The sequence below is a fragment of the Cydia amplana genome, chromosome 11, assembly GCF_948474715.1.
Source record: "Cydia amplana chromosome 11, ilCydAmpl1.1, whole genome shotgun sequence".
Classification (NCBI taxonomy): Eukaryota; Metazoa; Arthropoda; class Insecta; order Lepidoptera; family Tortricidae; genus Cydia; species Cydia amplana.
In genome coordinates, this window is record NC_086079.1 from 17,561,642 (window position 1) to 17,589,606 (window position 27,965).

General features: G+C 36.7%; 1 protein-coding gene across 1 annotated transcript; it reads left to right on the forward strand.

Annotated features, from left to right (window-relative positions):
* On the forward strand, positions 1-27,936 carry LOC134652070 (peptide transporter family 1-like). The gene is made up of 15 exons (XM_063507222.1): positions 1-136; positions 1,473-1,554; positions 2,637-2,778; positions 2,996-3,082; positions 3,254-3,408; positions 3,863-3,982; positions 5,559-5,641; positions 8,462-8,632; positions 9,110-9,235; positions 9,901-10,023; positions 11,602-11,939; positions 23,884-24,103; positions 24,646-24,732; positions 27,096-27,245; positions 27,751-27,936. The coding sequence occupies exons 1-15, from the start codon at positions 92-94 to the stop codon at positions 27,931-27,933; spliced, it is 2,112 nt and encodes a 703-aa protein (XP_063363292.1). The 5' UTR covers positions 1-91; the 3' UTR covers positions 27,934-27,936.
* Positions 27,937-27,965: the final 29 nt, after the last annotated feature.

The following is a 27,965-nucleotide window of genomic DNA, read 5'->3' on the forward strand; positions in this document are numbered from 1 at the left end:
ACAACACGTGTCTAACTACAGAATAATATAAATGAAACATCGACCTGATTGTGTTTATTTGTGAGTTGGATACCGGAGTGTTGTGTTCAGGATGAGCAAGAATTGTGAGGATTTAGAATGTGACTCGAGGCCTCGGGTAAGGACCTAAGGACTTATCTAAGGATCTCTACAAGGGGCCCACAGATTATTACCAGTTCGCCGGACGATCTCATCAGCCTGTCGGTTGTTTGGAACAGTTCCCTTTTGCGTTTAACTGACAGGCTGATGATATCGTTCGGCGAACTGGTAATCTGTGGGCCCCTTAAAACGACCGTTCTTGCGCTGACCTCATTGCCAAATCGTCAGTCCAACTTAAGTATTAGAGGCAAAACTGTTCTATCCTAGCTGCTATCGGTGCTTGTTTCGCTTGTGTATCGGGGTCGGCAAACTTATGAAGAAAAAAGCAAACCACAGTAGAAATTGTCAGTTTTAGGAATGTCGAAGTTTACAAAAGTCATTGAGTTATTAATACTATAAAAGCCATACCTACTAAACAACGAAATTGTGGCAATCACAACACAACCTGTACATATATACCACGCGACCAAAACGTCGTAAGCGTAAGTCGTCGTTATGTCCCCGTAGCGACGCCAGGCGAAGTCGTGCGACTTCGTGAAACTTCGCCTGACATAGGTATTTGGCGACATCGCACGATTTATGACACACACTGTCGACATCCAGCAATGTTGCCGAAGTCCAGCAACGTCACACCACTTCTCTCGACGTCGCAGGCGAGCTGGCGATACGTGTCGCAGGACGCAGGACATTTGTCCCTTAGTGTATCCCTGACTTTATTATCTTGTCCTGCTATCTCGTAAGTACTTATTGTTATGTGTGTAAACTTATGTAATAAGTGTATATTAATTGTGGTCTTAATCTAAAAATACCAGACTTGACCTTAGACACGTGTAGAAAATGAATAAAGGGTTTATTCATCTTTGTCATATACATAGTTCTACTGTAATCGGTTCAAAGTAACAAGGCTATTTTCTTATATGTATAATATTTATATGTTACCTAGCTACTTTCGGGATACGATAGGTGGGCCGATTTGGATTTTTATTTCATCTGTAGTCGTTTTTTTTCATCTCTACTGCGTCTCCTGTGTTAATGATGAACAAAGATCGGACATATCGTAAATTTCGTCGGTTTTGGCATGTATTATAGGTATGTACTCGTATACTGCCTCTATACCTAGGTACTATTATTTTAGAGTGATTATTTGAGATGTTTAATTTATACCTACTAACAAATAGTTTGAGGCGGAGTTTTCAGGAAGTGTACGATGATAATAAGATACATTAAGATTTTTGCCACAACCCAGTAAGGTAGTAAGATCGGCATCCTAAGAATTGGCACAAGCACTAGTTTTAATAAATGTGAGTGTCATCTGATTCAAGATCTGATCAAGATTATAATATAACTTGTTTCAGGTGAAGGACCGGTTTCCTCGAATAGTGATAATTATAGTAGTGGCTGAGTTTTGTGAAAGATTCTCTTATTCTGGTATGCGAGGTAAGCATCAAGTAGGTATACATACAGTGTGGGCCATTAATTAGAAAATTAATTACTCCTATACTTTAGAAAATTAATAGGAGTCTAATACATTTTTTTTTCTAAAATTTTATACTTTTTGGCGTTCAAGCTTGTCAAATCTAACAAACATTTGATAATGATTTGTCCCTGTCCCTCATTCTGACAGATCTGTTTGTTAGAAAGAGACTAACGGGGGTATTTTAGTTTTAATGATAGGTTATAGGTCGATTCAAATTAATCTAATCCTATCCAGATCGAATTCATCCTATAATTAAAATTAGAATACGCCTGAAATTTTTACAGAGATTTGTAACTTTGTAAGAGGTTGCTAACTTTTACGAATAAGGGGCTAAGTCTTGTTTCACTCCTGAAAAAAACAGAAGGATATTTGCCAGAGCGTGAAAATGTGAATGTATGCTACGTTGTGTACCTACTGTAAACTTGCTCAAGATTGCCAAAAAAAAAGTTATTTTCTAGTACCTAACCAGATATTGAATTGCAAAAAAAAACATAATTATATAAGCGTAGTTATAAGAAGCAGTGATAGCCTAAAGTTAATTGATTCATTTGTTTTACAAAAATTAACCATGTACATATAAGCTGGTCAAGCAAATCTTGTCAGTAAAAAAAGGCGCGAAATTCAAATTTTCTATCGATATCCCTTCGCGCCTACATTTTTCAAATTTACCGCCTTTTTCTACTGACAAGATCTGCTTGACCAGCTATACCTAAATTGTATTGTATTTATGGTACTTAATTCATACAAGTATAACTCTATAGCATACGCTAACACACTTTCGTAATATATGGCTTTAATTGCCGTAACACAATTGAATCAATTAACCTTTGACTAATTAGGTACTTACAGGTTCTTAAATATGTCCATTTTTTTGCAATTCACTCATACATCTACATTTCTAATTCATTATCATGAATGATATGAATCTAAACCTCTGTTTAGTAGAGTCACTGTTTTATCAAACCAATTTGTGGCCAATTTGGGAAAGTACGAGTAAACAACCTTTTGTATTAGAGTGACTACAAGACGGTGTTTTTTTCAGCATTCTTGACGTTATATTTACGAAGCAAATTAGGATATTCCGACGACGAAGCTACTGAACTGTACCATGTCTTCGCAACATTCGTATATTTGTTCCCTATTTTCGGAGGAATTATGGCCGACAATTACCTCGGGAAGTTCAGGTAAAAATTGCTCAAATTTTTTTATTTTTTTATTTTAGGGATGTCAAACAACTTATACAATGTAATGTTAACATTTCGTTGGTGGTTGTACATTTACCCAACGACGTTATATCCACGAACTATTGTATAATTATGATGTTAATGGTTGTGATAATTTTTTAACGTTGGGAAAATGCGTTTAGTCATATATAAATAATTCATGAAATGATTGTTTCAGGACGATCTTGTACATGATGTTCGTTTACGCTGCTGGGAATTTGCTGGTCGCCATCACCGCCATCCCGCTATTTGCTTTACCAGGAAGGTATGTTATAAAAAAACGGCCAAGTGCGAGTCGGACTCGCGCACGAAGGGTTCCGTAGCATTACGCAAAAAAGGCAAAAAAATCACGTTTGTTGTATTAAATAATTATTTTCAACTTAAATATTTATTTTATTTTGTTTTTAGTATTTATATATTGTTATGTTATTTCCAGGTTATGCACTCTTCTCGGTCTATTCCTCATAACAGTGGGCACGGGTGGCATAAAACCATGTGTCACCGCGTTCGGGGGCGACCAGTTCCGCTTGCCGCAGCAGGAAAAATACTTGGCTGTGTACTTTAGTGTGCTGTACCTTAATACTTGCGCGGGTACGTATTAAAATAGAAATATCTACTACATTCAAATGTTAATGTCGCTTTAATGTCATTTTGTCTCACGCTCGCAGCAAAATTGAGTTTTTGCAAATTTTTTTTGTGAATTACGAATGTAGTTTTCGAACGAACACGAGATCAAAGTTATTTACTCTCAAGATTCTAAATTAGATTCACGAGTGTAGCGCAAAGAGTAGTATAATATATAGGCCAATGTAGCGAGAGCTGAGGAAGACAGTGAAGAGATTATGGCATTACCTACTATGTAGTGAAGTCGGTTATTTTTTGTTAAGGTTATTTTAGTCCGAATTTTGATCTCTTGTACGTCTTAACTAAAAAAAATCAGTCCTAACTAAAACTCAGCTATTTAATAATTTAGAATAGTAAGAATATATTTAATTATTTGAACATTAGACAAACTGTGTGTCCATTAAAATAATCTTTGTTGCAGGTAGTCTAATAGCCAAGTCCGTGTCACCTATACTGCGGTCTGAAGTCCACTGCTTCGGCGATAAAGACTGCTATTCACTGGCGTTCGGCGCTCCCGGCATCGTCGTGCTGTGCTCCATAGGTGAGTGAATAATCTTTGTTGCTGGTAGTTAAACAGCCAACCAGAAAGGTAAACAACACGAGTCATTTACTTTCAATGTATTATGATGCTAGGTAAATAGTTAAATACTGTATCTTGCCATTTAACTCTAGACAGGCCTGACCTTACAATTTATCTTTTATCAAGGTGATCTCTATTTTCAACGAGATATTATTCTTATCTGACTATATTTAGCACAAATTGATACTTCCTGTCTAGAATATCTATTAACTTAGTTACTTTAAACGGAAACGTTGCAAACCACTGACAATCCAACCTCTAGACTGAGCTTAGGCCAATTCTTTCATGACCCCGATGCTGCCAAAAATACGGGGGTGCGGGGGGACGAAGTGAGCGAATCCCGTGTCGTGATTGGTCCGTTCAAAAACACGGACCAATCACGGCACGGGATTGACTCGAAGATGGAGTAACGCTACCGTATGTGTGGCAGAGGGGGTAGCGCGAGTATGCTATGTCTAGAGGTTGGATTGTCTGTGTTGCAAACTCCGCGAAGGCTTGAATGAATAGAAAATTAACAAAGAGAAGTAGATACTGTTGCTGCAACAGTATCTACTTTTCTACGGTACTCAAAGTAGGTAGATCTTTAAAGTTTTAGTCTCTCTACTCTTTAAATTACCTAATTATAATTATAACTATTATAATTATAACTATAAATGAAGATATTTTCGTTGTTGTTGTACACTAAAAAACTACGGTTTTGATACATCGTGAATTAATACAAAAGCAAATTGTACATATGTAGGTAGTGGTAGTGGCAGTAAGTAGTCTTTAGGGGTTTCAAAGGGATACTTTATTTATCAATTGTAATGTACAATAAAATTAGAATATTGCATTATTTCCAATTCTGATGTGATAGTAGCTAAATTTAATTAGGTGAAAATAATTTTCTTCTTCGATATTTAATTCCAAATGGCATTCTCTAACCATTAAAACAGATACATAATATACAATTGATGCGGATACAAAAGTGTATTGAATTAAACAGAGGGCCTACCGCGAACCACGTTCGACGTGTTGCATCACTGTCGCACTTGTAATTCCGTACGTAAGTGTGACAGGGAGGCAACACGTCGAACGTGGTTCGCGGTAGGCCTTCAGATACCGTAAAATGGGGTGAGTAGGGTCAAAACTGAAATTCAAACCTCGATAACATTTTATTTTTACATATGAAAACTGAATGTTCCGGACGTTTGTATTTTAATTTTATTTTTATTTTGAGTAGTTCCATTTCATAACTTTGACGATAAAGAGGAAAACCCCGTAGTGCCTCGTATTTGGGGTGAGAGGGGTTTTCATACAAATGTGATTTTGGAAGATTGTTGGATCGATGTTTTTTTATTATTCGTATTAGGTACTATATATAGCTCCATTTTAAATTGGAATACATTATTTTTGTAGCAGTAGCCTTAAAATCCCTTCTCACCCCCCTCTCAAACCTTCTCTCCCCATTCATAACCCACCTCTCCTCGCGAAACCTACTCACCCCGTTTTACGGTATTTGATTAGTTTTTAATTTTTTATTTCGACTTCTTTTCAGTGATTTTCGTGAGCGCCCGAAATCGATACCTGATTAAGAAGCCTCAGGGGAACGTGGTAGTGGACTTCGTCAAATGTGTCACTGTGAGTAATAATAATAATCATATTGTATAGGCCCGTGAAATCCAAAATGGAGATACTAATAAAAGTCATATCTTTTGCCGTATATTAGCTAAACGATATTCATTCACTGTTGGATAAAGTCCCAAGGGTCTCAAAGGACATGCCGTGTGGCCAGCCGTCATCCAACGGTTTTTTTGGTCATAACCATCGGAATATGGTCCATCTTGTTGGCAGCCTACTGCCTCCTTCATTGCGCGGTCGCTTCTCAAGCCCCTGTGGCAACTAGCGTTGTAATTTTAGTTTACTTACATTACAAAATATATAGAAATAAGACTTGGCCAAGGAGCGTCATCAATTACTACAATTTTGGTATAAAAATTGACTGTCTTTATTATCTACTTGTCTTTGTCGGAATAAAACATGCGGAATACCCACGAAATTCCATTGTTTTGTTTATGTTTCTAGAATTTTTTGAAAGGAGTTTTGGTTATTTTAGCTAGGGAAATAATAAACTAAATGGTTAAAAACATATTCTTAGGGGTTATTTTACTCACCAGAAATAATAGAATAAAATGAATTCTTGGTGTTGAGGTGGATATTAATCAGCATACGTTAATATTTTAGTCGAGTAGCGAGTATATTAGTTATACTGAACGTGTGTTCAGTATAACTAATATACTCGCTACTCGACTAAAATATTAACGTATGCTGATTAATATTTGGGTCTAAAATCACGTGGCATTTGATATCATTTTGTTACCATTTGGCTCCTTGGTAACATTATATTGCTGCGAGCTTATCTAGCAGCTGAGAGTAAAATAACATATACTCTGGCCAGCTAGCTTTGAGCCTTGTTAGTAGAAAATGGCGGCAAATTTGAAAAATGTAGGCGCGAGGGATCGATCACCCGTACAAATTTTTAATATCGCGCCTTTTTCTACTGACAAAGTTGGCTTGCCAGAGTATATCAATAGCAGATTTTTAATTTTCAAATGCCGATGTCGATGCCGAGTCAGTTAACAATGTGGGCGATGGTACAACCTGTTTTCGCATTCAGCAAGCGAACTGAACGCTAACTATATTGATCTTGTAGTTTGCGGTAAACAATCGTGTTTGCTCCCATTACTGCGCAAACTTGAACTTAATCTTGATGAAGTTAGGCTATGAGAAGGGTTAAATTGCGGTGAAACTTTAAATGGGTTGATATTTGAATAATTAGTACAGGGTTTACTAGCCACTAATTTATCTAATCTAATAGGGGGCCCATCCACAGAACATATTATAGAGGTTAGAATGGCTATCGCGCGCAGTTAGTATCGGAACCGGTGTCGCCGCTCGTTCCTCTCCACATTTACTAACACTCGCGCAACGGTAGTAAAAACTTGTGTGCGTGGTGAATGGATACGCCTCCTTTAGACAGATTTGATGTCTGGCTTCTTAATCTGAAGGTTATTGTGGCGCAAAAGGCATGTTTACTTCGTTTTTCGGTCAGCGTGGGCGAGTAGCATGCGAGCGTTTGCTCAAAACCGGCGGCGACACGTACCCCGCTCGCATCGCCATTCTAACTTGTTCTGTGGGCCCACCCATAAGAACCCAATATCATGGCGCAAAGTGATAATGCCAAGTTTTAGTTTTAGATTTAGCACCCCTTGCGTGTTCGTCGTGCCTGCTGTAGGGGGCAGCACTCGTAAAATATCAGTCAAAGAGGTTGATTCTGATTTAACAATTGCATATGGTTTGAACAGATTTTGATTGACGCGCTTTTCACGCACGATTTTCACTTCATTTCGCAGTGTGGGCTGTAAGCAACCTTTTTTATTTTGCTAGGTATTTTTATTAATATTGAAAGTTAAAAAGATTCTGGTGGTAATGTGGTAACTGGGAAATAAATATCCTAGTGATTAGGTAAGTACTTAAATACTCTCCACCAATTTAATTTCAGAGTTGTTTCCAGTGGTAACAGATGAGAAAAATATTATCTACGGTTACCAGTGGTACTCCTAAACTTTATTCGACTCCAGCTTATAAATATAATAATCAAACTTAAATAACTTAATTGAATTATGAACCCTTGAACCCTTAAGTTCTTGATGCTTTTTCAAGCCGTAACTCGTATTCGTAAAATAATTTATAGCGACATAAAACTTCGTCGTAAAAGCCGCCATGATGGATGTTCGACGCATTTCCCTGTGGGTGGGTAGAAATTTAATTTGGAATGTCGTTTTCATTAAAATTTACTTTTCATTTTACGGTAATAAAATATTAGGTAGGTACGTTTAGAATAGTTTACATACGACTTTTACTTTATATAATTGTGTACCTTATACAATATTTGTTATAATACCAACTATTGAAAAAGTCAGACTTCTTACATCTTATGTATTATTTATTATTTTATTTATTTTATAAGAAATACATAAGTAAGCATTTGACCACAATCTCACCTGATGGTAAGTGCCGATGCAGTCTAGGATGGAACATGCTTACCTAAAAGATTCACTCTCGATTTAAAAAGATCCAAATTATAGTGGACTGTAGATTTGCAGGAAGTGAATTCCATTCCTTAGCCGTTCGCATGATAAAGCTGGATGCGTTTAGTACGAATCAGTGGCAGAGCAACGACGTAAGTGTGAAACGCAAGTCCGCGTCTAGTCCCACGGTGCCAGAACGGAGATAGGGGGATTTGATTATGATACAATGAAGATACAATGCACGTAAGATACAAAATTATCACTTATGTTTATGCATACCTACCAGCTCTTGTTCACAGGAGTGTCCATTTATTCTAGTGTGACCCAAACTTGTATCTCAAATAATTATAACATTTATTTCTCCTTCCAGTTGGGTCTCAAAAACCTAATCCTGCGTCGGAAGAAGGACGCCAACTCCCATTGGCTGGACAGCACTCAGCACCAGTACGACCAGCGCTTCATCAGGGATATCAAGAAGACGCTCTCTATCCTGATGCTGTTCACTGTTATACCTGTGTTCTGGGCCTTGCTGGATCAGATGGTAAGTGTGCTTGTACAGTTGAATAACTCCCATTGGCTGGACAGCACCATCAGACCAGTGCCTCATCAGGGTGGATTCGTACACCGGGAGTCATATTCAACCACAGACAAGACATCCTCTAGACTGAGCATAGTAACGCTACCCCCTCTGCCACTTATACGGTAGTTTTACTCCATCTTCGAGTCAATCCCGTGCCGTGATTGGTCCGTGTCTTTGAACGGACCAATCACAGCACAGGATTCGCTCACCTCGTCCCCCCGCACCCCCGTATTTTTGGCAGCATCGGTTTTATGAAATAATTGCTCTAAACTCAGTCTAGAGAATTCCTAGTCTATGTATTCAACATGCTGAAGCGTTCTTATTTGTATACGAGATTGCTGCTCACATTCATAGAGGCTACCCTCCAAAAATGATGGTAGTGCTGTAGCCGATTTTCGACCTGTACTTTCCACTTATAAGGTTTATTTTCGCGTACAGGGCTCTCGCTGGACATTACAAGCGACGAAGGTCTCCGGAAATCTGGGCTTCGTCACGATCAAGCCTGACCAGCTGCAAGTGATCAACCCCATTTCCATTATCATACTGATACCGCTGCTACAGAAGGTAAGACTTTTTACTAGCCCAATTTAGTGTCCCACGTCCCACTGTTGGGCAAAGGCCTCCCCTCGTTTCCTCCAGTCGACCCTGTCATTAGTACTGTCCCACCAATTCGAGTAGGGCTAAGTCATCCCGCCATCTTCTTTTCGGTCTGCCTGCACCATGGCTTACACCATCTATGATGTTCCGTGGGTATCTCTCGGTAACGACGGTAACTATTTAGGCCCACCTATACATATGCTAGGATTAAAGGTCTACACACTAGTAGAGCGAGTAGAGCGTGTGCGGAGGCAGGGCCTGCCTTGCCTGTTGTAATGTATGGAATTATATGATATACCCGACCCGCCCCGGCTTCGCACGGGTTAATAAATTATGTATAAACCTTCCTCTTGAATCACTCTATCTGCAGTAAAAAAGAACCGCATCAAAATCCGTTGCGTAGTTTTAAAGATCTAAGCATACATAGGGACGGACAGCGGTAAACGACTTTGTTTTATACTATGTAGTGATGTATGTCACAACGCCTTCGGTCCTGTTTTTCATTCTTAATGGTTGTGCCCAGTGGGACGTATATAGGCTGAACTATTTATAATTTATTTATTAATATGAGTAAAATTCGTATTTATTCATTTTAATTTATTTATTTATTCAAATCATTAATCGTATTTCAGTACGTTTACCCATTTTTCGAGCGACGCAACATGCTAGTGAATCCTCTACATAAGCTGACGCTCGGCGGCGTGCTGGCCGGCATCGCGTTCATAGTGTCCGCCGTCATGGAGATATATCTAAAGGTACGTGCATGATTATAAACAGAAATAGATACCATACACCAAAGAAAATGTGACCAAATCCACCGGTGGCCCAGGCGGGACACAACAACCCTAACAAACAAAGGTACAAAGGTCAAGGTACGAGCCCAAACAGTGGGCCAATATACACGGTAATTGCTTACGTACAGTTTATTTACTACACAATAGACTAAAATTAATTGCCAACAATAAATAATTCGAATATAATAGCAACAGCATTCAACAGTTCGGTTTGTAATAATTTGACAGATTTTCTCACAATACATCTTTAAAAAATACCTAGGTACCTACGCGCGTTTTGCGCGGTGGTACGCAATGACTTTTCAGCCAGTGCATGCACCAATGAGATTGGTGTTGAGCACGTCACTTACGGCGCGATTCGGGAAATGATTTAGAGATTCACTAGATATGAAATAGTAAAGATATGTGACGTTCCACGGCAAAAGGTACCTTATGGCGGCTGGCGCTTACGCTATTATTAACGCCGCTCCAATATTCAGCCGGGGTAATGGTCCTACCTAACCTACTACTACTACCTAACCTAACCTTTTGCCGTGGAACGTCACATATTTTTACTATTTCATATCTAGTGAATCTCTAAATCATTTCCCGAATCGCGCCGATACAGTCTATTCTGGACACTTTTTAGTTTATCTGATTTTACTTTTTAAGATATTTTTAAATCTGCACGGTAAAAACGACCTCACACGATTTAGCGACTATGCAAGAAACTTAAACGTGCTCGATGTTTTATTAAGAAATATCCCGAGAAACAGAAATTTTCGTATTCAGATTTCAGCTTCAATTTGGCGCGTGATGTTGCTAAAACTTGAGAATTCCTCAGTTTTCTCACATTGCAATGGTAAAAGAACATTCGTAGACAATGCGAATGGTTTGAGTTCTGAAGTTCCTACACTGGCGGTTTTAAATCGAAACTTTTCTAAACTTGCAAATTCGCTTAAGAATTTCAAGTCTTCATGCAATTTTCTCGGTACCTACTGCGCAACTTCTATTCAGATAGGTGCAATTTTAAATTCCTACATTGCATTGCATTGCACATTGTAAACTCCTAACAGCTATTGCTAAATATGTTCAGGAATGTATAGTGTAGTTTGCAATCTGAAATTCCTGTAAAAACATCGTGCAATTAAAATATTTTCAGTTTCTGTTTCGACGGTTTATATTATTGCGTTTCGAAAACTTGTTATTTAAAGTATGTGGCACAAATTCCCCCCTTCGCCGTGGTTTAGTACTCTACGATTTATACTCTATGCGCCAGATTTTAAGCAGAAAATGTAAATTAACATCAATTACATGAAATAAAACAATTATAAAACAGATTAAATTGAATTTATCCGACATCCCGGCCTATCGCGGTAACCGAAGACAATGTTATCAATTAGGTACATGCTTCAATTATACTAGTCTAGATTGAATTGATCGAGCTATTTATGAAATTTCGTCGTAAATCAGAAGGAAAACCAGTAGCAAATTGATAAAATTAAATAATCATCCGCTTTAATTGAAAATCGAAACTAACCTAAATTATTTCCTTAACAGACGACCTACCCGCAACTGCCAACGCCCGGCCTGGCACAACTTCGGATATTTAACGGAAATCCACACTCCGTCAACATCACAAACTACAACATATCATACTCTATACCACCACATCACTACTACGTCAAAAAAGACTTCCAAATCCAAGAAACACAGAAAATAACACTGGATTTTAAAGGATTATCTATCAACGAAGATTTTCTACAAAGTAATAATTCTTTTGAGAGAGAATTTATTTTAAAAGAGAATAAAGCGAACTCATATTTCTTGGACGGGGATGAAGTGTATGGATTTTTCGATAATGTGGACAAGAGTAAATCAGGGCTGCCTGTAGTAAGGTGAGTCTATTAAATATTTATTTACATTAACCCATTCAACACTAATCATGACACGTTCTCGTTTTCGCTACGTACCGGGAAATCCATGTTATCGGCTACGACGTAGCGCTACGCCCGTAGCTTAGCGGTGAATGTGATAATGTTGAACTTCCTGAACAACTAAACTGTTTAATGAAATGCAGTATTTCCGGACCGATAGGACCTTCAAGAAAACAGCCGAATCCCAACTTAAAGGCTGGCAACGCACTTACAACCCCTCTGGTGTTGTCTGCGGTATGCATCAGGCGATCCGTCTACTCGTTTGCCTTCTATATCTTAAAAAAAAAACAATGCCCCACTTTAGGAGTTAGTAGGTCTAGGTCCAACTTTATGTAAACTGTCCTTTAATCTTAATGAAAACAGTCGAGTTAAGTATATAAGTAGATATCCCGACATAGTACAGTCAGCAGCAGAAGTTGGTACGCGGGCGAGGTGTTCAAAATTACCTTGACGCGCTCCATTCTCATATTTAACAATAAAGCGTCAAGATAATTTTGAACACCTCGCCCGCTTAGCAACTATTGCTGCTGACTGTACAACTTAACTATCGAATGATTTCACTATTGTATGTGAGACGATTACATTCTGAATGCCTAATCTTTAATCCTTACGCGGGTTTCTAAAATTATCCAATTGTGTAGATGAATCCCACCGGAAATAAGACCGCGGATTCTGTAATACTCGAATCTGTACGAAATCTACCGGAAGTGCCGCCATTGTGGGACCGGAAACGGGCGGGACGGCAGCGTTAATCTGCGATTGGCTGTGTATTGAATTTCCTTGTCGCCAATATTCGATGGTTTAAATATTTTGAGAGGACATTAGGATGCTAAATGGTAAACATATATGTACTTCTTAAATATATCTATCTTGAAATTACCTTTTTAGAATATTATAAATTTATAAATGCAAAAATTATGCATCTTCCTTACGCTTAAATCGCTGATCTGGTTTAGATAAAATTTAATATGCAGGTAGCCTGGGGAAGGGCAAAGGATATTTTTTTTTACCAATCAATATCATAATTTTTATCAGTTGATAGCAGTTAAAAATAGTGGTGTATTAACTATTAATCTATCAGTTAAACCAGTGGTTCCTAACCTGGGGGTAAAACTGGTATTTTACGGGGGTAACAAGCTAACCTAATATAACAATACAACAAGCGTACACGTTTTATTTTTTATTACCATTGGGAGGAGGGGTAAAATCAGGTTCCCTAGTTAGTCATAGGGGTAACCGGACTGAAAAGGTTAGGAACCACTGAGTTAAACAAATAAATTATTATGTCATGTAGTAAAGGGCTAAAAGCCTATTAATGGGTGCATTACATTTTTTATAATTACTTTTTATATATTATAGTTTGATGTATCGTTATTTCGAATAACGTAATGAATGGCATACTACCGTAATACCTAATTAACGGTACACATAATGTTATTATTGGTATTATGGTCATAAGGTATATTTACACTTCGTCTAATATACATTGCCATAATTATTACATACTGTAATGCATATTATTTGTTATAACAAGTGATATCGCATAATTATTTGTGTGGCATAATAGTTGCATGACATAAATGGGTCAGGTTAGGTTGTAACTGCGACTCCGCACAAACGAATAACTAAGTACCTAGCAAAAGGAGGGTTAGGTTACGTTAGAACTTTGACCCTCCGTAGAATGAAATATCTAGCAAAAAAGTGGTTTAGGTTAGGTTGGAACTGCGACTCCACACAAACGAATAACTACCTAGCAAAAGGAGGGTTAGGTTAGGTTAGAACTTTGACCCTCCGTAGAATGAAATACCTAGCAAAAAAGTGGTTTAGGTTAGGTCTGAACTGCGGCCCCCGCAGAATCGAAAACCATGAAAAAATTGGTTAGGTTAGGTTAGAACTGCGACCCGCCTAGAATAAAATATGCAGCAAAAGAAGTAATATGTAAATTTTTATGTTATTATTAAATGAAATATGACAAAAAAAATTATACAATATATGTATTTATACTTGATAAAATTGTATAAAGTATTACGTTATACAAAAATATAATATAACAAATGTAATTATAGTACATGTGTATATATTATTTAAAAATTATATTACAATAGGCATTATATCAATGACAGTTTAGATGAAATCACAATATAACAAAGGAAATGTATAATAAAAATGACATTATAACATATAATAATATATCAAATGGCGTTATAACAAATGTATGATAGTTTTTTTATAATTATATTAAGCATTACACACCCCCTATTAATACCTAGTTAATCTCAATTTGATCTATCAAAATCAAAATGCAGTCAAATATAGGTGAACCAGGATCTATTGAGGGTGCGCCATGTTACGGAAATTTGTTGGTACTAATTTCTAGCAATGGCAACAATTTTAATAATAGACAACATCTACCCTCTATGATAGTTGTCAATATTGACAATGTAAACATTGCTTTGTCTAGTTTCGTGTGAATTATTATTAGACTGCAATAATCATGCCGCAAGTTTTAGATTTTACAGAGAAAAAGTTGTAAATAGTGTATATAGTTATTTATTGGAATAAAAACGTGCGGGAGAGAAATTTCTTTCATTAAAAAACATAACGAAATTAGCATCTGAATTGACGGGTAAGTTTCAAACTTATGGACAAATGTCACTATAGTCAGGTCGTCACGATTTGGTTGATGTCTTGTAATAATGTTATTTGTAAAATTATCTATATAAATTCTTACTTAAACTCTTGCGTTATTTATTGACTTTACGCTATTCATTTTATCTAATTCGAGTCAGCCATTTAAGCGTAAAAATCGAAGAAATATCCAAACATCAAACTTCGCACTTATTAAAGTTGTCGGACCAAAACAAAAATCATCTGCCAATTTCCATTGTCCCCACTATACAAATTGTTGCTATATAAAATTCAAAACGAGCGCCCTCATGACAATACTCCCAAAGTTCTGGTTTACCTATACATAGCGAGCAGAGCGTCAGAGTTGCAAAGCAATTCAATAAAAATACTAAAAAGCTTTTACAAACACAAAGACAGTACCTACAATAAATCACAAACAATAGAGCAATAAAATAGAAACCTTCCAAAGCTTCCAATTATTATGAAAAATGCACTTTCTAGTCATCGGAACTGTATAAATCAGGAAAAATAAAGTTGTGCAAAATGTTGTATTAAATTTATAGCTAAAAGCAGATGCAATGCCGCCATAAAACGGTCCGTCTAGACTTGACTAAAATGTTTCATTAACCAATCAATAAAAAATCTTTCTGTACTTACCTGTTACTGATACGTCGTATGAGGAAATTAAAAGACTGGCATAATCACAGAACATATTAAAGAGGTTAGAATGGCTATCGCGCGCAGTTACATAGTGTAGTACTTGCTCACCCAGGGAGACAGGTATATGGCTCGTTACGTCACCAGTAGCTAGGATCGACACGTCCGCTCTCACCAACGGCTCTCACGTGACTGTCGCCCCACCACCCGTGAACCCGAGACTACGTCATCCCTACTATAGCTCAATAACACAAACACTACATCCCTTCCTTATTACAATTTTATTGAAAGAAATCCGTTAACATTTACATCAGTAATCACAAGTTCTTTATTAGTTTACGTTCGTATATATAATTTTAATTTTATTGTTTCCTTTTCTTCCCGTTCATTTTGATTGAGTTTTATATTTCCTTCAATTTATTTGATTTTCCATCTCTTGAATACTTTTCCATTTCTTTACTCTTTGTCACCTTCTATTAATGGTGTCCTCCACTCTTCTCTTCCTGTCCCTATACTCCTTCCCTTTCGCCTTATGTATTGTGTTCCTATCTCTTACCTCGGAATCATCTAATCCATGTTAATTGTATAATAATAATGATGTCACTTTATCCTTAATGTGTCTATTGAAAAATAGTTCGGCAGGTATTACACTTCAGAACTCTCGCGTTATGTACACATTTTTAATTACACAAACGGGTCTACCGCGATATAGTTTAATTTTTATTTTATTTTTATTTATTTTTTTTATTTTAAATTCTGACGTTCGAATTCAGCAGGTGTTTTTATTTATCTTGACTACATATACCTCGGCTTTTATTTTATTTCACTAAAGTTCGCCTAACCCTATTCTAGTACAGCTACTCAACATTGAATGACGCTCTAATCAATTCTTGAAAAAATATTAAAATCGCTGACATCCTGCGCGAGTCAAGGGCTAGAAAAACCGGTATGCCTAAATGAGCTCTCCAATTACACATAGGTTATGGTCACGTCACACTGATGTTTTCGAGCTCTCTCACGCGCATGCGAGTAGCCAACTGCTGGGAAATGTTTTACGAGATTATAACGTCCGAAAACAAAAGTCGTATGCGACTGTAAACTTTTTAGTATGATATGACTATTCGCCATTCGCCATATTAGCATTTGAGCAGCGGAAGTTCTCCGATATTTAGGATATCGAATATTCTAGATAACACATAACGAATAATGACAAACCGCGGTATACGGAAAACAAGATCCGTTCTAGAGAAGAGAATGATACGATATGTACTAGATACCAACTAGTTTAGATTTCAACTAGATATCTTTTGCAGCTCAATTCGGGCAACCAATGTCACTTTTACGTTAAATTATCGTTTTAAGATCGTTTCAAAATGGTTTGAGATCTAAAAATACATTACGAGACGTTTTAGACATTGTGACAATCGTTCAAGAGTATCTTAAAAATATCGTTATCGTATCTTGGTGATGTCTAAAATATATCTAGTAGATGTCTACTTCAAAATCAGAATCGGGCCCAAATACTATGAACTCTATGTAATAAGAAGTAAATTAGAATTTTACTAACGTACCATCAGCCACAAAAGTGCATGGCGCCTTTATCAATGAGTTAATTCATAATTTTTCCATGCGATTTCGCAGCTCACTGTACGTAGGTACCTAAGTTCGAAAAGAATTTCAACCAGACTGTTTTTTCCAGATTAAATTATAAAATCATATTTTCTGTAAATACCTTCCCGTGAACGATTTTTTATACAAATTTTATTTCCACAGCTGAATATTTACTGCTCAATACAGTAATTTTAATTTAACTAGTAGTTCGCCCCGAACTGAGAACTCGCGGTTCGCCAAAAATATCAATTGAATGCAGTCGTCAAAGGATCGAAAACCGCGTATGATTTATTGCAAGGTCTGTGGAGCCCTTAACTGATACTGTATCTGTGGTAAGCCGAAATATTTCCTGTCAAATACCTATATTATGTTTATTTTATTTTATTTTTATCTTGCTAATTATTTCAAAATGGTAAATTTAAAAACGATATTATACAAGTGTAAGCCGAGCACTTTCATTTGATACCAAACTCGACCATACTTTCTTGCAAATAAAATGACCAGAATAGCAAGACACCTCACAAACAGCTTTTTGGCCTTCTAAGCTCTTCTAGCTCAATAACCCCTTGATCGAGCCTGCTCATAATTTAATGACTAAAATATAATGCCCTCAACTACACGTTTACCCAATTTTATTTAAATTAGAACAAATTTACTTAAGTTATTGTGTATCAAACTATCTTCTGACAGTTCAGCTTAAAAACATCGAAATGCCGGGACGTGCCGCTAGCCAGCCGCGTGTTCAAAGTTGAATGTAAGAACTTCGCTTCGCTTCGCTCGCTCGTTCGATAAACAATATATTTTTTTTTTATACAAGCATACGAATCACCTGAACTCATTCGAGCGGCATGTAGTCTACAAAACAACTGTTAAAAAATTTAATGTACACTTTCGGTTTTAGTTTCATATCAGTAGAAATTACTCTCTTTTCACCCCTGCTTCTTTTAATTCTCCTATCTTCCTCTATACTGGTTTCCATATTTCGTTTTTGAGGTATACTCCTACACAACGCGCTAAAATGTCCCACTTTTTCACAAGAGTGACATTTTTTTTTTTTTTTTGCCGGACATTCCTGATTTGGTAAAGTATGAGCATTATAGCCACACCTTCCACATTTTTGCGTTCTTGGTTTATTCGAACTCGATTTGCTTAAACGATTCAAAATTGCATTAACGTCGGAATTGTTATTTGTCACATTTTTGTTTTGTCCATATCCTTCCAGCTGATACCCTACCGCTTTTAGTGTATTAGCTTCTGTAATTATTCTGTCAAAAGTGACACTATCTCCTAATGTCAATATTTTTTTCTTAGTCAACATACCATAAAACATATGTATGATTCACATTTTGTTACGTATGCTCATACTGCCTAAATTCGTACTCTTTCACATTGGTGTAAGTGCCTATATATATATATAGCATATTACGCACGTTTTACAATTAATGAAGGCCCGCCCTGCCTACATACATACTTACGCACGGTTTACAATTTCATGAAGGCCCGTACTGCCCAGAACACATTTACGCACGGTTTACAATTTCATGAAGGCCCGTACTGCCCAGAACACATTTACGCACGGTTTACAATTTCATGAAGGCCCGTACTGCCCAGAACATATTTACGCACGGTTTACAATTTCATGAAGGCCCGTACTGCCCAGAACACATTTACGCACGGTTTACAATTTCATGAAGGCCCGTACTGCCCAGAACACATTTACGCACGGTTTACAATTTCATGAAGGCCCGTACTGCCCAGAACACATTTACGCACGGTTTACAATTTCATGAAGGCCCGTACTGCCCAGAACACATTTACGCACGGTTTACAATTTCATGAAGGCCCGTACTGCCCAGAACACATTTACGCACGGTTTACAATTTCATGGAGGCCCGTACTGCCTAGGTACACATATTTACGCATGGTTTACAATTTCATGAAGGCCCATACTGCCCACACACATTTACGCACGGTTTGCAATTTCATGAAGGCCCGTACTGCCTACAACACATTTAGGTACGCATGGTTTACAATTTCATGAAGGGCCATACCGCCCACAACCATTTACGTATGGTTTACAATTTCATGAGGGCCCATACTGCCTACACCATCTAAGTACTGAATAATGTACCTGGGTCATTCTCTCATTTCGTGCAAATCGGTGAGATTCTCTCGATTTGTAATTTTTTTTTTAAATGGTAAACTTTTGAGTTTCGTCAATTTGTGGATTCATTTATTAACATTTTTCTGCTAAAGGCACCTTTGTAACGTTATTACTTTTCATTTAATAAGGCTACTGGTAATGAACTACGCGCTGGTAATGAATTCGGCCGAGATGGTAATTTTATCAGTGGACGGTAATGAAACAAACTTATGAAATCGAACATAAAAAAACTGTATTTCAAGAAAATTAACACCAATTAAAATCAACAATATTAAAAACATGTGTCTTAAGCACTGCGGAGATGATCTGACCGACTTGACATACACTTGGGGTTGACAATCTCAACTTATAATGTTCAAGTTAGATGGTACATTTACCATTTACTTATCATCATTATAAGTCGAGATTGTCAACCCCAAGTGTTTGTTAAGTCGGTTTGATCATCTGCGCACCATATCACATAAAACATAGTTTTCAAATTTTCAAAAATTAGCATAGACAAAATATATTTAAATCATTCGCGTTTTGTACCTATGTAAATTTTTTTTTATCGTTTTAACCCTATAGTGTGGGGTGTCGTTGGATAGGTCTTTAAAAATAAATAGGAGTTTGCAAACAACATTTTTTAAAGTGAACCATTTCGGAAATAATAATTTAGAAAGAACAAAAAACGGTTATTCCTTCTAACTTTTGAAAAATCGATCCAAAAAATATGAAAAAAATCATAAAAATAGTGCTTAATAAACTAATTCAAACAAAATTAAAGCAAACTTGATAAGTTAAGCCGTTTATGAGTTATCGCTAAAAGTCTTCCCTTTTTATTTTATTTAAAAGCCTGGCAACCCTTATTTGTGACCGGATTTTCGCAAGCAACCCTATAACCACATAATAGTGACCGGAAAAAGGTAGGCAACCTAGTTGATTTATATTGTACAAGTTGTATACTTTCCATTGGAACTTATTTCGTTTGTCAGACAAATCGGTAAAATTTGAAGAAAAAAATGTTTTTTTTCAAAAAATAATTAAAAATAGTCTTGACAATATTTCTTTAAGCAACCCTATTTATTTATGTTCAGGAACATATTTTCTTTCATAATATGTAAGTTTCATCCGTCAGACATATCGGTGAAGGTCGACCATCTTAGACTACAAAGGCTCCCCGGTTGGGCTCCCCTATTATCATATACAGTTTTAAATGTTTATAACAACGTAATATTTATAATAACTAAGCCTCTTTCCATTAAATGCACTGCCTCGAATATATTATCATTACCTTCTTAAGTCATTCATTACCTTCCCCAGTAAAATTGGAAGGAAAAGAAGTGAATGAAACCGATATGAATGAAGTTTTGGAAGTTTTTGTCGCCTACATCAGTTGGCATCAGACCTTAATTTTGCAGAATAAACCATCTGAAAGGCGACACTAAAACACTTCATTACGTATAATTATAATAATGTACACTTGCTACTTACTGTATAAATCACGCGATGGCGATGAAGACTAACGAGAACCACACTCCTTCCCGACCCGAGAGATCGTATATATTTTCGCTAACAGCGGCACACGGGCGTCCGCTACGAGATCACGCGGCCAACTGACTGACGAACAATGTGTTGCATCGGCGGTAGGCGCTATATACCCTCGCTATATAGCAAAATATAGCTAATCTATTTCTCGCGTCGGTAATGAAGAAATTACTTGAACCATACACTTATAAGGCTGTATAATTTTTATTATTTATTTCTAGCTTCTAATATTATACGATTTAAAACATAACTAAATAAGTCATTTATTAAACAAACAACGAATTTTCTATTTGTAGTATCTTAAGGTCAAAATGTAGGTCAAAGTTATATCTTCACGCGTTACATGTAGAGATGAATGAAAAAATTGGGTGTTAATTGTACATATAAAGAAAATACATACCTTTTTAGAATTGTTCATTGGAGAGACATATACTTTAGGCCCTATGTTACAACCTTGCATTAACAGATATTTGAAAACGCCACCACATTTTTGGTAAATTTCCGAAAACACCGATTTGCACGAAATGCGAGAACGACCCACCTACTATAAATACTGTTTTATTTTACGTAACGATTATCAATTATTATTTTTTTACTTTAGTGTATTTGCTTAAGGTAAGTTAGATTAACAAGTTACATAATATATGCATTCTAAAATAAAAGAAATAAGTGCCAATTGTTCGCTGTTCTTTTTATACCCTTATTCAATACTTAGATAAAGTTACCGCAATATCTACTTAAATTGTAACTTTTGTACGACAATATTACTCCAACCAGAATATTGTATCCATAATCTCAAAAGGAACAACAATATAGATTTATATCTCATTTTACAAACTACCAAAAGTGATTAGATATACTTAGGTACTTGTCAGCATAGTTACATATTTGCAGGTAGGTACAACAAACCACTTATTACGGTCAATTACGAATTAACTTTCACTATAGAAAAAATGTTAAATTATGCATGCACGCGTCTATTACCAGTATAATAAAGCTATTGATGACGTAGCCATCTACGTAGGTATTCAAAATTCTACTACACTGGAAACGCGACAGTGTCTGTACTCAATCCGTCTAACTCTAAATACGCTTGATAGATACGATTTAGATAAGTTTCTTTGTTTACTTCAACTACCTACATTTTTATTTTTACAACTTATTTTAGCGACTGATTATGCTTTAAATTCGTGTTATTTACTTACTTTTGGTCTCTGATCGTGTAGTTAATTAGACATCATATGATAGATAGACATCTACTTGACACAAATAAGTGTATTTATTGAAACACCCTCATTTCCTTTGTATTTTTTTTTTGTTATTACTCGAAATATATATTTCCACAAACCTTTTTTCTCGTCGCCATATGTAGTACTTGCTCACCCAGGGAGACAGGTATATGGCTCGTTACGTCACCAGTAGCTAGGATCGACACGTCCGCTCTCACCAACGGCTCTCACGTGACTGTCGCCCCACCACCCGTGAACCCGAGACTACGTCATCCCTACTATAGCTCAATAACACAAACACTACACATAGTATCGGAACCGGTATCGCCGCTCGTTCCTCTCCACATTTACTAACACTCGCGCAACGATAGTAAAAACTTGTGTGCGTGGTGAATGGATACACCTCTTTTAGAGAGATTTGATGTCTGGCTTCTTAATCTGAAGGTTATTGTGGGGCAAAAGGCATGTTTACTTCGTTTTTCGGTCAGCGCGGGCGAGTAGCATGCGAGTGTTTGCTCAAAACCGGCGGCGACACGTACCCTGCTCGCATCACCATTCTAACTTGTTCTGTGGGCACAATAAAGAAATGATTGGCGATTACTCCACCGACAAGAGGGCGATTATCGAATTTAAACTGTTGTGAGACATACTAACATTGAATAACGGTTTAGACTCACTTGATTTAAGTCACTCGCGCGACATGTTAGTGCTTGAGAAAGGAGACCTAGGCTCTCCGAAACATGTCGCGCGAGTGACTTAAAACAAGTAGTCTAAACCGTAAAATTATTCAAATGAGCAAAGCTCTTAAGTTATGATGATGATGATGACTTACCTGTTGCGATTGCTTGTAAAATCTACTTGAAAATCTGCATGACAATTTCATTTTGAAAATAATATTGCATATTTACATGAGTGCCCAATATTTCGGCACAATGAACATGACATCTTGAAATGCAATTTCAATAGTAAGTACATATTAAATTATGTACTTCTATATAATATAATGTTAATCAACGTTTAGTGCTATGTATCTCTTTTCGCATTTTCATACAGCAGCATTTAATTTCTCGCTAATTACTTTTGTCTACACATACTCGTATTTTCATTAACCCTCTGCGATGCGTTAAAAAACCGGAAATTACGTCTAACAAAAAGATAAACCGTTTTTCTACTCGTCGACTGCAATGCTTGAATTAAGACTTCGTATACCAAAGTGAAATCACATACTTTTTCACTATGGGACCCCAACTCAACTATAATATTTATTTCGATACAGTTTAGTCAACCATAATATTCATTTCGATACCGTTTAGTCAACTATATATTCATTTCGATACAGTTTAGTCAACTATAATGAAATTGACCAATCGAAGCCTCATGAGTTACGAGAAGGTGTCGTTGATCAACCGGCCGGGGGCGCGGGGCGCGGGGGCCGGATCGCGTACGAGTATGAAGGTATCGCGGCTGCTCGCGCATCTTAGCTGTATACTTTTGGTTTTTTTACCTACATATATGATTCTTCTACTAGTTTTAAGTATTTTTTTTGTTGACTCGTAGAAAAAGTATTGTATACAATAATAGTGATATAATCAAGCTTTTCAATCTCGTACCTTTACTTAGGCAACTCAGCAAGCTTCGTTGCCTAAACACGGTACTCGACCAATACTCGACTGAAAAGCTCTCCATTATATCACGATTGTATAAAATACTATTTGTTTTTTTTTCTTCCACGGCTCATGGGAGTCTAGGGTCCGCTTGGCAACTAATCCCAGAAATTGGCGTAGGCACTAGTTTTAACGAAAGCGACTGCCATCTGACCTTTCAACCCCTTAACTAGGCCTTATAGGGATTAGTCCGGTTTCCTCACGATGTTTTCCTTCACCGAAAAGCGACTGGTAAAATATCAAATGATATTTCGTACATTAAGTTTCGGAAAACTCATTGGTACGAGCCGGGGTTTGAACCCGAGACCTCCGGATAGCAAGTCGCTCGCTCTTACTGCTAGGCCACCAGCGCTTGCAGTGTACGTAACTGTAGGTATATAATTCGGCATCACGAGTATGTAGTCACATTATTTCGTTGTTTCCAGATTCTTAGTGTCGCACCGAGTTAACGCCTCCGACATAAAGTTCTACAACAAAAGAAGGAACGAGATAGAAACACATATAAGTGTGGGAGTGTCATCTCAGATAGAGGTGTTCGCTTCAACATATTCCATTTGGATGGATGATGAAGTGGTGATGAGACATATTGAGATGAAGGAGGGTGGCGTGTACACTGTGGTTCTTGATGAAGATGGTGATGAATATGTAAGTTGTTGTTGTTGTGAGTGTTGTTGTTGTTGTTGTGGTCTTTGTCACGGTTCACAGAGGGACCAGGGCATTCAAGATCAGACGATTCTCAGTACCGGTATTAAATTCCGATATTGGCCCACAATACCGGAACAAATAGTGAAACAAATTGATGACTACTTGTCTTATCCGATAACACTAAATTAGATATTGATGTTAAACCTATTTTCCAATCTTCTACGTACCTACCCTCTATATAACTTCACACAATACTGTTTGTTTTGAAGACTGGTAAATATAATTTAAATAGGTATGGCTCATAATTTCAAATTTCTTTTTCTTTCTGCGGTTATTATGTATGTTAACATTGTTTACTCATTAATGAACCTCCAGGTCTGTTTCTTAAGTATGTTAAGTACACTACATTGTACTAAAAATCCATTTGCATTATGTGATTGTTTGTGTTCTAAATAAAAAAAAAAAATTTGGAAATTCTTGGAAGTTTCCGTTTCCGTTCAGACTTCCACGCCACAAAAACTATATTGAGACTATATTTTCAGAAAGCAAACGTGATTGTGATCACGGAGCCAAATTCGATCTCCATGGCGTGGCTGTTGCCGCAGTTTCTCATCATGGCCCTGGCAGAGGTAAGAATCGTTTCAATTATTATTTCCTACGTATTGTGCATAAAATCCATTCATTAAAAAAGTCCTTCTAAGAAGAAGTACTTTATAAGGACAAATATTATAAGAACAAGGACATTCTTACACAAATTAACTAAGTACCACGGTAAGCTCAAGAAGGCTTGTGTTCGTTTGTAATTGTATTAAAAATATGCTAATCGTAAGTTACACATCAACTATCTAGCTTACATAAGCTTATAGGAGCCTCGTCTGCCAACAAACCACTCTGTGGTTTGCAAAAGAATATATGTAATTAGTTGTAAGCAAGATTAGGAAATAAAGTTTTATATATTTATATTTTTACCTAAAATTTGTCTTAGCGTCTTCCCACATATATCGAAAAAAACTTTGTCTGCGCGTATCTTAAATTTAATTTCTAAAAGATTATAAAAGGGTCGTATTTTACGTCACTTTTCCGCCCCATGAGTGCAAAGCCCTAGGGAAAGTAATCTAAAAGTAAAAAGATGTTCAAAATCCCCTGATTAATGTGTTTCCAAATGCCATAGGCGTCTCGAATAAGAAGCTTAATTGCTTCTGTCAAAAGAAAAATATAACTGAAGTAAAAACGTTTCGAGAAAATCACATTTTACTTGTCCGAAATAACTAGAAAAGTTATTATAAGTAATAAGTTATTATGTCACGTGTCACGATCACTGTCAGTCATTTGACTTTGATTAAATTCTTCTTCTTTTGCTTTTAAAAAATCGCTTCAAGTATCAAGTTTATAGATGGTTCAAGATGTTGTTCGGTAGTTGGTTTCAGTAAAGTGATTAGATAGCTGGAACTTGCAAAAAGCCATGATTATATAGAATGGTTAAATATAAACCCCTTTTAAGACTAGTTCTTCATTAGTTGCATATTTCCATGTATTACACTTCAAACAACATTAATTAATTTTATCGGAAATCCTTACTTAATTTCAATATTTTATAAAGAAAAATAAATCATTACCACACACAAATCGTACGGAGCGTGACACTGTATTAAGATTGACATTCCTTATCTATGTTTAGTCTCTACTAAAACGAAATGTCTTAATTTCGAGGTAAATCTCGCTAAACAACAAGCAGTAATTAGTTTTGGTTAAAACGCGGCCATTTAATTCGGGTTTTTGCTGGATTTTCTCTTTATGCTAAGTGGCCGAGAACATTTCAAGCCTTAATGTGCCTAATGAAAGCAGTATAGCAAAAATAATAGTTACAGTAGGTCCTTTGTTTAATTTTTTATAGGTTTTGTTAATGTATTACGAAAATCACTTGCCTACTTACATATACGAGTACATAGTTAAATAAATTGCTATAGTATAGTTATATAGTTATAGTTAAAAAACAGCTGGTTTTTCTGGCGGTGTAGACATGTTTATATAATATTTATATAATACGTAAATAATCAAAGAAATGATAAAACAGGCAAATATGCCTTTTGTATTATACCTATACACTGTATTAATGGACACCATTAAGAGAAACGACCGACCATTTTAAAAATTAAACCCTAAAGTGGACCTCTGAATAGACGCTTAATCGCGTCAGACCCTGAATTTTTATCCTTATTAAGATAAGGGTGAATCCCCGTTAACCTTTCTACCGCCATTTGTTATATCTATAAATATCACACACGTGCTGAAATTATTGCTCATCCCACCGATATAAATAAAAAAAGCCGCTGCCATACAATCGAAGTTTAAGCACTCATTTTACATTGTTACATTGTTTTTAAATTAGATGAAACTTGGCATGAATATTAAATATTTACGTAACATAATTATATTATATACAGGGTGATTTTGTTATCACTGACCAAACTCTGAGGGGTGCATATGTAGGTCATACTGAACAACTTTTACTATAGGGCCAACCCGGAAATCGCGAAAACAAAGCAGCTGTTCAGATAAGATAAGATAAAAGATAAAAGATAGTTTATTCAAGTAGGCATAATTACAATGCGCTTATGAACGTCAAATAAAGCTAGGTAGACCGGCCGGTTCTATAGAAAACATTGATTCTGATTCACTGAAATGTATGGGACTCTTTTTATGAAGTTTCAATATCATAGCTCATAATAAAACTTGAACCCCTTACAAACTTTCATCCCCTTTTTAACCCCCTTAGGGGTTGAATTTCTCAAAATCGCTTCTTATCTCTTGTACACTTTATAAATGTAACGGTGCAAATTTCAATTTTCTATCTTATGTAGTTTCGGCTCTGCGTTGATGAATCAGTTGGTCAGTCAGGACACTTGCATTTATATATATAGATAATATCCTATATAGATTAGGTTCGTGTGACTTAAATAAATTAATCATTAATGGTGTTTATTTGATAAAGGTCCTGTTTGCCGTGACGGGCAACGAGTTCGCCTTCAAAGAGTCCCCAGAGAGCATGAAATCCGTGATGGCAGCGGTTTGGATGCTGACCGAAGCTATAGGGAACGTCATTATCATCATCGTCACGAGGCTACTGGCCGATTACCATACGGTACAACCTAACAGTTAGCAACTGTATTATCAACAATATGAAAAATACATTTTTTATAAACGCAACGGTATAGCACTTAGATGATATAGCTAAACGGAGTAGCCATTAACAGGCTTTCCCCTGTCGAAAATAGGCGGCCAATGGTCATACACAATGTATGGACTGACGTTTATCTGACATTGCTATTTTTACGTTACCTACGTATCCATTTGACGTGCCCCTCCCCCGCAAAAATCGGCAGACAGTTTTGTACAGAAAAACACAGACAAGGCGTCTCCGTTTGGTTATGTCCTCCAAGGTAAAGCAGAATGACTTCGTTAGTGTACCTAATAAAAACATAAAAGGTTTATTTCTGTAATACCATAAAAAAAGTCGGTTCTGCGTTTTGCAGCGGCATCAACGCCGCCGCAGTAATGTCGCAACTGTAATACAGGTGCAGTTGACATCAGAATGTCACCTTTACCGCCATTTTCATATCATGGCTTTACAATCGTTTTTTTTGCAGGAAACCCAATTCTTTTTCTACACGGGCCTGATGTTCCTCGCTATCGTCATATTCCACTTCATGTCTCGGAACTACCAGTTCAAACATCAAGAATCCCAGCCTGATAAGATAAGAGATAAAAGGAGCAACAGCGACGCCATGTATCTAGAGGTTAAACAGACTGAGGACTTGCTAGACCATTAGTGTCCATTGCAGTGGGCGCAGCATGGTTCCAT

What these genes read in the sequence shown, in the direction of transcription:
- LOC134652070 (XM_063507222.1), top strand. Translation starts at nt 92, where the DNA reads ATGAGCAAGAATTGTGAGGATTTAGAATGTGACTCGAGGCCTCGG. An exon ending in TGATACCGCTGCTACAGAAG is followed by an intron (nt 9,236 to 9,900) that starts GTAAGACTTTTT and finishes ATCGTATTTCAG; the next exon opens with TACGTTTACCCATTTTTCGA. An exon ending in TACTGGCCGATTACCATACG is followed by an intron (nt 27,246 to 27,750) that starts GTACAACCTAAC and finishes TTTTTTTTGCAG; the next exon opens with GAAACCCAATTCTTTTTCTA.